Source organism: Rutidosis leptorrhynchoides, chromosome 11, assembly GCF_046630445.1.
Source record: "Rutidosis leptorrhynchoides isolate AG116_Rl617_1_P2 chromosome 11, CSIRO_AGI_Rlap_v1, whole genome shotgun sequence".
In the NCBI taxonomy this organism is placed as follows: domain Eukaryota; kingdom Viridiplantae; phylum Streptophyta; class Magnoliopsida; order Asterales; family Asteraceae; genus Rutidosis; species Rutidosis leptorrhynchoides.
Window position 1 is genome coordinate 23,382,107 of NC_092343.1, and position 12,666 is coordinate 23,394,772.

General features: G+C 30.6%; 1 protein-coding gene across 1 annotated transcript; it reads right to left on the reverse strand.

The window, feature by feature from the left end:
- Positions 1-6,283: 6,283 nt before the first annotated feature.
- On the reverse strand, positions 6,284-8,173 carry LOC139874371 (transcription termination factor MTEF18, mitochondrial-like). The gene has a single exon (XM_071861813.1). The coding sequence runs from the start codon at positions 8,171-8,173 to the stop codon at positions 6,431-6,433; it is 1,743 nt and encodes a 580-aa protein (XP_071717914.1). The 3' UTR covers positions 6,284-6,430.
- Between the last annotated feature and the right edge of the window lie 4,493 nt (positions 8,174-12,666).

Consider the following 12,666-nt stretch of genomic DNA (forward strand, 5'->3'; position numbering starts at 1 on the left):
ATTCACTCAAAACGGATTTAAAATGAAGAAGTTATGGGTAAAACAAGATTGGATAATTTTTCTCATTTTAGCTACGTGAAAATTGGTAACAAATCTATTCCAACCATAACTTAATCAACTTGTATTGTATATTATGTAATCTTGAGATACCATAGACACGTATACAATGTTTCGACCTATCATGTCGACACATCTATATATATTTCGGAACAACCATAGACACTCTATATGTGAATGTTGGAGTTAGCTATACAGGGTTGAGGTTGATTCCAAAATATATATAGTTTGAGTTGTGATCAATACTGAGATACGTATACACTGGGTCGTGGATTGATTCAAGATAATATTTATCGATTTATTTCTGTACATCTAACTGTGGACAACTAGTTGTAGGTTACTAACGAGGACAGCTGACTTAATAAACTTAAAACATCAAAATATATTAAAAGTGTTGTAAATATATTTTGAACATACTTTGATATATATGTATATATTGTTATAGGTTCGTGAATCAACCAGTGGCCAAGTCTTACTTCCCGACGAAGTAAAAATCTGTGAAAGTGAGTTATAGTCCCACTTTTAAAATCTAATATTTTTGGGATGAGAATACATGCAGGTTTTATAAATGATTTACAAAATAGACACAAGTACGTGAAACTACATTCTATGGTTGAATTATCGAAATCGAATATGCCCCTTTTTATTAAGTCTGGTAATCTAAGAATTAGGGAACAGACACCCTAATTGACGCGAATCCTAGAGATAGATCTATTGGGCCTAACAAACCCCATCCAAAGTACCGGATGCTTTAGTACTTCGAAATTTATATCATATCCGAAGGGTGTCCCGGAATGATGGGGATATTCTTATATATGCATCTTGTTATTGTCGGTTACCAGGTGTTCACCATATGAATGATTTTTATCTCTATGTATGGGATGTGTATTGAAATATGAAATCTTGTGGTCTATTGTTACGATTTGATATATATAGGTTAAACCTATAACTCACCAACATTTTTGTTGACGTTTAAAGCATGTTTATTCTCAGGTGAATATTAAGAGCTTCCGCTGTTGCATACTAAAATAAGGACAAGATTTAGAGTCCATGTTTGTATGATATTGTGTAAAAACTGCATTCAAGAAACTGATTTCGATGTAACATATTTGTATTGTAAACCATTATGTAATGGTCGTGTGTAAACAGGATATTTTAGATTATCATTATTTGATAATCTACGTAAAGCTTTTTAAACCTTTATTTATGAAATAAAGGTTATGGTTTGTTTTAAAAATGAATGCAGTCTTTGAAAAACGTCTCATATAGAGGTCAAAACCTCGCAACGAAATCAATTAATATGGAACGTTTTTAATCAATAAGAACGGGACATTTCATATGAATGCTTACATATCAATATTGAGATGATGCTCACGTATCAATATTGAGATTCAATATTGCAGGAAAGTACGTAGACGCAACAGAGATGATAAATACTAGGTTTGACTTGCGAACAATACCCATGAACATTACCCATAACCTCCATAGCTATAACCCATAATTTCTTTAGTTCTATCCGGTTTGAAGCTTGTTTTGAAAGTGACACGCTCATGACCTCGTCGTAATATTTTATGTATAATATTACTAAAAATATTAAGATTAATAATAATAATAATCTTAATAAAATAATAATAATAATAATAATAATAATAATAATAATAATAATAATAATAATAATAATAATAATAATAATTATTATAATTATAATAATTAAATACTTACAGAGTAATATATGTGTAAAAGAATTCGAGCAGAAACTGGACTTTTATAGGCAACTTTTTGAAATCTGATGCCCATGCGATCGCATGAGTTTTATGCCTATTTCTCATGCGATCGCATGGCCGTCTGATCCAGCTCACATATTTTTTGTTTTCTTGTTTGTCGACATAATTAAATATAATATATATAATATATATATAATTTAAATAATTAATTATATATTATATTAAATTCATGTGCATAGTTGACTTGTAATTTTCGTTCCGATGACTCGTACATTGTCACTCGACTTATGTCCCGGTTCCGGTTTCTCGAACGCATTTTTGTAAGCTTAGAAAGCTCGCAATTTACGTTTGTGACTCGTACCTTTGTCAAAATATAGTCTTAAATTATCAATAAACTATATCATTCTAAGTGTATCTTAAACTTTCGAGTGTTTTGGTCATTTACTTCTATAAATCATTGTCTCGCTATTTGTTAATATATATATAATAACAAATCGTTTTATGACCAAGTTAATATATATTTTCAACATTCATAAACACGTTTTAAATATACGTCGCAAGTTATTCATACAATTAATATTCCAACTTTTCATATATATTCAAATAAATATTTAAACCAATAAGTTTAATGTACGGTATCAAACAATTAATACATTGTTACGTTTTCAAGTTATAGTATATATATATATATATATATATATATATATATATATATATATATATATATATATATATATATACATATACATATAATTGTTCGCGAATCGTCAAGAACAACCGAAAGGTATTTAAATATATGAAAGTAGTTCAAAAATTTTGAGATTCAGTTTTACAGACTTTGCTTATCGTGTCAGAAATATTAATCATACAAAGATTAAGTTTAAATTTGGTCAGAAATTTCCGGGTCATCACAGTACCTACCAATTAAAGAAATTCCGTCCCAAAATTTGAGTGAGGTCGTCATGACTAACAATAAAAATGTTTTCATGACGTATATGTGTTGATAAATAGAGTTTTATCACCGTTGAATAATATGGATAAAACAATCCGATTATTCGAAGCGTATGAGAGAAGTTATCGTAAAAGAGTGAAATGAAGAATAGAGATTCGTCTTAACTCTTGACATATTAACGATTGATTTCAGTAATTTAAGGAATAGAAAATCTTCATAATCTAAATAAGATTTGATTCTTCGGAATTTAAGGAAATTAAGATTTCTTTTGATTAAATGCGTAATTTGCCTCGATTGCTATGTTTGATATTTCGCTATAAATTGACCTCTTCCGTTTCATTATTTTCATCACTCTTACATCTTCTTCCTCATTTCCTATTTTCAAAAGATTGTGAAAAATGCTTCATCCAGTTCTGATTCTTGATATACTCCTAACTTTCATATCTGTCATTCTTCTTTTTCATCTACCACCGGAGAAAGTTATTTTCTTCTACCATTACCTTGGGGTTATAGTGTTTTTTATTCTCCCGTGTCTTTATATTGCTATACGCATTGATATACACGGTTTGTAATTTCTGGGTGGTTGTTGGGTTTTATATCTTCCCTTATATTTCGATGTCTCTGCTTCTGTCTTTCCATAATCATTGACATCCACAGTTAATACTCTCTCCAATTTACTGTGATTTATATATACTCCCATTGATATTTTGAAGCTTCATGCTTTTGTTTTATCTTCTCGACTTTAAATCAAGCGAATAATGGTCCAGAATTCGTAGGTATGAATTTCGGAATGAACATAATTAATGTTCTAAAAAGAAACGGTAATAGCACAATTTGACTTGTCAAATTACCAGAATACCTCGAAAAAGACAGAAAATATTTTCTTGATAGTTTAGAGGTTAAATAGAATGAAAGAGTTATGTAACATGGTTTATAATGAGGGTATGATCTGTGAACCTTTATCACGTTCCATTAGAAACTCAGCATGACTTACTGTAATATAATCACGTTGATCAAGTGTCATTATATTATACTAACTCATGCTTCAGTTCCCAACACCTTTTCAAAAATATTCATATTTTAAACTCGAAGGTTTCAGAATTTAGAAACTAAAATAGTTTTTTTTTATGATGTTACACAGATATCGCAAGGAGAAAATTGATTTCCGATAAGAATGATTATGGAATTATCTCCAGAAATATGGAGGATATTTATAATGAAAGATACGATGATATCTTAGAATTTCTAATATCAGAGGATGATGAAGAATATTGTCCGCAAGAGTTTAGATTCGGAAGCAAGGTATTCGTTAATGTCTTCAGCAGATACTGAATCATTTGGATTCTTTGAAGTCAGGTTTCGTACTTGTGATTTATCCACAGCCTCTTTCATACTTTGCTCAATCCGTTTTCCAGTTCCAAACTTTTTCTTTTTCTGAGCTTTGCCAGCACACTATCCTTTATCATCAAACTTTTGGCTGTTAAGGTCGTTTACAGTTTTTGCTGCTTCATCAGCATTCAAAGTTATCATAACCGAATCGTTGGTTATTAATCTGAGGTGTTTTCAAAAGTTTGAAGGGTTTGCATGAAGATTGTAATTGTCAAGATACATATGATGTTCTAGAATTTTGAACGATACAATTTTTTTTTCTGGGTTTATGAATAGAAGTGATGTTCTAGCACAGTTTTGAAGTCAAAGTATAGCATTTGAAAGATGTAAGAATCTAAGAGTGATGTTTTCTGTTAAATCTTGGCTTGTATTCTGATTTTTCAAAATCAGAATATGTAATTGAATTTGTATGAAAACGATTGTATATTGCTGTGAGCATAGTTAATAATTTTTGAATCAAAGTTGAAGAATGTACAGTATAACATATTAATTGTGAACTTATATATTTTCCGAGTATTACCTACCCGTTAAAGATTTCACAATTAATACTTTGTACAAAAGAATTTTTTTATTACCGTCTTTATGAAAATATATGTATGTATATCTTCTTCAGATGTAATACAGATTTGATGAGTTAATATCATATTAAGCTCATTTGATTTTTGAATTGAATGAATAATCTCTAAAACATTAAGGATTACATAATCTTCGCGGATTAAAATAAAATTTTGGTCCGTTAAATTTAAAAAAATTAAAATAAAATTTTGCAAAAAAAAAAAAAAATCAATTTTTTTTTCATAAAAAAGTTTTTTTAATTTTTTTTTTTTTTGAAAAAACGAATTTCTTTTTAATTTTTTTTTTCAATCACATGTGATTGTCGCGCCACATATCGCGCTCTGATTGGTCCGTTAGATTTCAAGTAATTTTTTTTTTTTGAAAAACAAGGTAATATATAATATATATATACTTAAGAACCGGAGTACAAATAAGGGGCGACGGCCAAATAATTGAGCCGCGCCAATCGAGAAATCACGAGAAAGATACGGGTGCAAAGATTAGATTTCAAGTAAATTATTGGATTCAAGGGATTATAACTCTATTTTTTAATCCATAACTTATATAACTAACTAGTTCGGTTTAGCCCGCGCGATGCGGCGGGGTCTTTCGGTCCGCGTATTCATATTTAACGCAGTTTTATTTACAGAAGGGAAAACGGCCCATGTGTTATGCGTCGCTGTTGTTGTTGTTATTGTTGTTGTTGTTGTCGTCTTTAGTGTTTTTTAAAATATGTTCGGTTCAAATGTAGTTAATTTCGTTTTGTTGATAAAATTATTTCGAGTCTGACGGTGGTGGCGAAAAAATTTAACTCCTGGCCACTAGGAAGATACGGGATGTCGTTGTCTTTAGCGTTTTTTAAAAAGTGTCCGTTTCGAGCGTAGTTAGTATCGTTTTGTTCATAAAATTATTTCGAGTCTGATGGTGTTGTCGGAAAAATTTAACTCGAGGCAAGCGGGAAGATACGGGCTGTCGTTTGTTTAGTGTTTTTTAAAAAGTGTCCGTTTCGAACATAGTTAGTCTCGTTTTGTTCATAATAATATTTCAAGTTTAATGGAGTGGTCGGTGAAATTTAAATCGGAGCGAGGAGGAAGATACGGACTGTCGAAGGCGTTTGGGGGAGTTTTTATTTTAAGTTAGGGAATTGACAATTTAACCCCCTTAGTGCAGGTTTTTTTTTGTAACTTGGTAAAAGTTGAGGGGTGTGTTTTGCCATTTTTGTGAGGGAGATTTGATCAATGTCGTTTTGACCGAAAAATGAACGGGGTTGGGTGTCAAAAGACACATCCTCCCACTCCTTGAGGGGTGTGTTTTGCCATTTTTGTGAGGGAGATTTGGTCAATATCGTTTTGACCCAAAAATGAACGGGGTTGGGTGTCAAACGACGCATCCTCCCACCCTTTTAGGATTAAAAAAAATAGGATTAAAATAGGATTAATAGGATTAATAACACAATATTTTTTGGAACAATTTATCCTATAAAGATTTTCATTACATCTTCGCAAGTACAGAAAAAACTTATAACCCATACCAAATTCAGGGAATGAGCATCAATCTTGATCTTAAAAAGTTGCTTATTTGACTTTCAAAAGTCAAACTACAGCTTTCTTGTTTATCTAACACTCTTAACATCCAATAATAGCAATTCTAAAAAGAAAAAGACAATCTCAGTACAACAAAGCTCATCTGTTGTCTAAATTCCAACCTACTTTGAATCAAAGAATGCAACTTTCTATATAATCTAAACAAAATATTATTCAGGGAAAAACTGTTTTTTGAATTTATCCCAAACAATCATCCCTTCAGGATCACGATTTACTTTATCTCGTATAAAGATTCTATCTGAACTAGCAAGAACAGTACTCAACGCTAAATTAGCGTTCATTTTCCCACGCTCAACTAACCAATTATACATTGCAAACCTAAACTTAATCTTCTGAATCGAATATGATAAAAACGCAGGGTATGCAACTAATGAAGAAACATTATAACCTAAACCATTTACAAGATAATCCATCTTCCTTTCAATTACCTCTTTGGTTTGATTAAGGACTGATGGTGCAAGTTTAACCATTTCTGCAACATCTTCACGGCTTAAACCAGCTTTGACCAAAAAGTCAAACCTTTCTTGAAGCTCCCCTCCATTGCCACGAAACAATTTCAAAGCTTTACGCATCTCACCAGAATTTTCAATAAACCCCAAATTCAATAAAAATTGAATCTTTTTCTCAGAAGACTCATTCTTTAACTTTGGTAACGCCTTCAACTTTTTCCCAATAACCCAATTCTTTAATTCTTGCGGGTTTTCAATTATGGTATCACAAAGACGTTTTTTCCCGGCTTTTAGCCCATATAATAAGGTTTTAACGGTTTTCAGTATGCAAGAACCAAGGATAACCGAGTGGTTACGGATCATATATGCAATATCATCATCATTCATCTCAATTGCAAGAAGAAAATGATAAGAATTCTTCAAATTTGACTGAAATAATTTAACGTTAACTTGTGGGAATTGCTTGAACATTGATGATATGTCATCAAACGAAGCTCCAAACTTTATCAAGAGCACGATAACTGAAATAGTTGTAGCGCCCGAGTCTTCCATTAGAGTTGTTGGATGCTTACATAAAAACTCTTTTAGGTCCTCATTCCTAAAACCAAATTTCTTAATAAAAAACAAAGTTTCAAGAATCTTATTCCAATCGTAAGAATTTTTCTCCATGATATTCTCCTCAAACCAACTATTTACAATCCCGATATTCGTTAATGCTTCATAAACTTTCAAAAAATCCTTAGTTTCTATAATATTTGGGCACGAACTCACTAACTTAGCAACACTAGATTGAGTGAAACCCTTTGCTTGCAGAGAGTGAAGTTGCGATAGCAAATGCTCATTATCATATGTAAAAACCTCGGGTGAATTGATATAAATGTTACCTATCTTATTTGGAACTATACCATACTCACATAACAAATGATAATTATCTAACAACCTTTGATCATCCGTTAAATATATTATGTCACGAGGTAAAAGAGAAGAATACTCACAAGGCTTCAAACCCATACTCTCGAAAAAAGGCTCGAACTCATTAATCGGATGATAATAAAGCAACCTTCTAAAAGATTGTTTAACATCCTTCTCATTTTCTACACTTTTCAGCAATTTTTCAAGAAACATAGGCGAATTTCGACTAATATTTTCGGCATCCAAGTACTGCAAACTTCTAGTAGAGTGAAGGTAATCAATTAAAGCATCCTGTGCTTCTCTATTGGGCAAGACTAAACTATCTTCTTTTTCTTTGGTCAAACCCTTTGACTTTTTACCATTTCTTGATTGAACAGATGGTTTTCTACCATAAAACCTAGGGTTTCGGGTAATGTGGTTAAAACTAGTACCTCTGATATTGGTTTTTAATTGGGTAATATTGTTTTCAGCTAAATTGATAGAAACCCATTTTAGAACAGAAAAAGTTCGAACCTTTGACAGAGTGTTCATGATGATCTTGATGAAAAGTTCACGAATTTCTGTAAAAATGATTCTAAGATCTATAAAGATACAATCTTTATGAGATATATTTGTATGCAGGGATTCCGAAAGTGATTTCTAACCTTGAATTGCAGATGGGTATGCATAGGAGAAAGATTCGAAGCTTCAAATTTGAAAAGGTCAAATAAAAATCAGTTCTTATACAGAGGTAAGATTTTAGGGTTTTTTGGTGTAGTGATTCGTTGTACAGGGTTTTGGAGGGGTGGTACCATGTACTCCATTGTTTGGATATAGGGTTAAGCACTAAATTGCAAAATTATTACTCCGTATTTATTATATACATAAATACATAATTATAATTATAATTATAATTATGATTATGATTATAAACTAGTAAATGAGCTCCGCACTTCGCAGCGGAATGCTAGAACGAACACTAAGAGAAAACATAATATTAAAAAACAATGTGTATAAATAATAGCGCGAGATATTTAGCGTTTTTTTGAAAAACGTCCATTTTGCGTATAGGTAGTTGCGTTGTGTTCGTAAAATTATTTCGAGTTGAACTGTGATTTCGGAAAAATTTAACGCATGGCGAGCGAGAAGATGTGTTCCGTTGAAGATTTGGATGAATTTTTTTTAAGTTTTTTTATTTAGGAATATGTAAGTTTCACTTTAGCCCTTGGAGTTTGGGGTGTTTGACATTTGTTAGTAAAGTGTGCTAGTGGGTACGACGATTTAAGCAGAACGTAAAACACCTCTAAGCATGGAAGTTGTAACAACCCTCACTTTTCGACTTCTAAATTACTGAATTAACCCTAGGGTTATATGTCTGACTATATGTATTAAGGGTTGTTATATACAATTAAATATTGACCGAATAGTAATTTTTAGTCAACAATGTACGCTTAAATAAATAATATATTATTAATTTATATAATTTGACATAATTTAACTAAGTATATAAACTTTGTATCACTTTTATTATTTAGTTAATGTATTATATATTTAACTATATAATAAATCCAATTATATATAAATGTAATAATATTTACAAACTTACTAAAACTATAGTTTAATAATTAAAATCATAATTATTATTAAAAATACAAAATACCGAATTATTTATTATTTTTATGCAAAATTTGTATTTATTAATTAAATAAAAAAAATAAAAAAAAATATTATTGACAAATATTCTTGAAAAAGCATTAAATCAATTTGTTTATTTATATAAAAAAATCCTTAAAATAAATGAAAAAATAAAATAAATAAATAAATAAATTACTTTTTAATTAAAAATTATAATGAAAAAACTACTTTTATTATTTTATTTTGTGCATTATCCCATGACCTAACATTTAATACTTTTTAATTTTAAAATCTCATTAAGAATTAAAATATTTCTTTTTCTTTTAATTATTTTATTCTTTTTACCTAATTTTTTCAAGTATAAATACCCTTCATTTCTCATTCAAACTCACACCAAAATTTCTCTCATTCTCTCTTTGAAGAATTACTACTAGTAAGTATTCTTTTCTTACTTTTTATTTTTTTTACTTTTTACTTTTTACTTTTTTACTTTTTACCTTTTACTTCAGTTATTATTTTTACCGAAACATGTAAATAATGTTATAAATTATATGCAATTAAAAATAAAATAAATAACATGTATACACTATTACTATTACTAGCACCTATAACCTACTACTTATATTGTAACATAAAAAAATTTTGGAATATGTATTAGAGATGTATAGATCTTCGAACTTTCTTGACGAATGGTTTCTATGAGATTCTAGGCAGAGGGTTTGGATTTCCGATTTAAAAGGTCCTATGGCTCAAGCCCCTAGATCTAAATTAGCCATTCGAAGGGAAAGGGATGATTGGAAGCTTATCTAATACGACAAGTATCCTAAAATGGAAAATACTGATAAAAGTAGAAACTCTCTAGTCATAGAAACTTAGTAAAATAAGAAACTTTCTAAAAATGGAAACTTTATAAAAATAGTAACTTACTAGGAATAGAAACTTAGTAAAACAAACTATACTTAAACACATACTTAAACTTAAACATGGGCAAAACACTTAACTACTCTAAAATGTCAATAGATTGACTTTCCTGCTCACTCGTTCAACTCTTTATTCCGAGGAATAACTCTCTCTACTTACTAAGGTGAATTCATAGCCCCTCTTTAATTGCTAGCAAACTTACTTACTTTTACTTGGGGTGAGACACATGCTGTTTTTACTTTTTACACTTTAGACACAAGTACCAAACTGTTAAACTATGCTATACCCGGCTATGTCCGACTAAGTCCCTACAGTGATATTTTTAATTGCTGCGGCATTCTTAATTATTGGGGATAGGCCTATCGGGAGTAAAGTCCCCGATACATTTGACCAAGTCATTGTATTACTTAATAATGAAATTAAACCGACAAGGACAGACACAACTTGTCATGGGGCAAACTTGAACGTTTAGTCTAAATATCACGCATTGGCATAACTTTTTGATCCTGCGGGAGATCAACTTTACAAACTAAATCTTGTGGTCTAAAACAACGACAAACTTTTTGTTAAACCTATGAACTTCACTCAACCTTTTTGGTTGACACTTTAGCATGTTTTGTCTCAGGTGCTGTTTGATTCAAGCTCTTATACTTACTGTTTATGTGATGCTACTTGGACATAGGATCAAGAGATATCGCATTTATTACTTCTGCATGTGAACATTTACGATATTGTTATTCCTGTCATTGTAACGATATTTCATTTTCCGCTGTGTACTCATTAAAGTTAAATTCATCATTTAGTATTGTTCTCGTTTATTATAATATGTTAGTATGTTTTGATATTAGTGACGTTCCTTCCAGACCCTATTGGGAGGACGTTACAGAAGTGGGCTACTATTCATCAATAGTAATCCACTTTTGCTCAATTGTAATAGTAATAATACAGTAATTAAATAATACGAGTAAATAGTCTTTGATTATTAAAAATAGAAAGTGATATTTCCAAACTCGCTTTTGTTAGATCTATACCTGACAATTGAGACTCGTACTCTCAAATTTGGGTCAATTTGGTCATGCTTTCGGGTTAATTAGGTCTTGATAAAAATTAGGCTTAACAATGTAAATCAAAACTTAAAAAAAGATCCAAATAGGTTTCTCTCCAACCTATTGAGTCCTATACAAAAAATAAAGAATATGTCTATTAGGTATATACTCAAAGATCAATGAATAGAAATAGGTCTAATGGGTTTTGTGAATGGATCGAGCATAAAAAGTTCATCCGCCAAAAATTTATGAAAGCATACATGGTTATATCATTTATTATGTATATTAATTAATATTTCTTATACATATATAATATAATATAATATAATAAATAATAATAATAACTAAAATAATGTAATAAATGTAAAAAACACGATGTAACCCGTTTGACCTATTTGACCAAATTGTCTTGTGACCCGTTTCGACCCGTTACCCAAACTGACCCATCCTGACCCATTTAGACCCGTTAAAAAAAATACCCGTTTGACCTATGACCCATTTCAACCTAAAATCATTTTAACCCGTTACCCAAACCGACCCAACCTGACTCATTTGTCAGGCATAGCTAGATCCACCATTATTTGACGATATCTTCCAATAATATCATCAAACAAATATTAACATAATGCTAGTTGAAGGATCCGTAGAATCACATATTCATTTAAGATGAATTTTTAAAATATATGATATTGTTGACAAATGTTATTAGTTATTTATGTAGATTATATAAGTAATATGTTTTGATGTAACCGGAAAAGGAACTCTAAATTACTAAATGAATCAATTCATAATTTTTGCTGATAAAAATATTTAATAAAAATCACCATCATATGCACCAAAGTACTTTAACAAAAATCATCACATAACACCTATTAACTTCCATATAAACAATTCTCGATATATTTTTACTAAAAATAAATATAATAAAATTGAAAAAAAAAAATATCTTTTTTAATGGGTTTGTGTGGGGCTACTTTAAAGAAACGAAGATAGTGAATCTTTCGTTTCTTTGTTGAATGAGAATTGAAGCTTTGTTAGAAAAATGTAATTTATAAGATTCCTTGATTATAGTTGCATTTATGACATGAATTGAAATTCTCTTTAATTAAAGAATTAGTAAGTAGAATGGATTATAGCTATATTTAAATTAGATGTAAGATTAAAATTATTTGTTTAATGCCTATGAATTGTAACACCCTAGGCAAATCCCATATCGCCCACGGACATGAGTGATCATGGGATTATAAGGTAATACTCACGCTTAAATGACACAACGCGTTTTGGGACCACAGGCAGAGCAGATGTGTGAGTACGCTGCAGTTAAGCGTGCTCGGGCGAGAGCACTACCGGGATGGGTGACCTCCTGGGAAAGTGCTTCTCGTGTGTGGTCGCCAAGAAAAAGCAGTGCGCCTGCGGGCAAAGCGGACAATATTGTGGTCATGT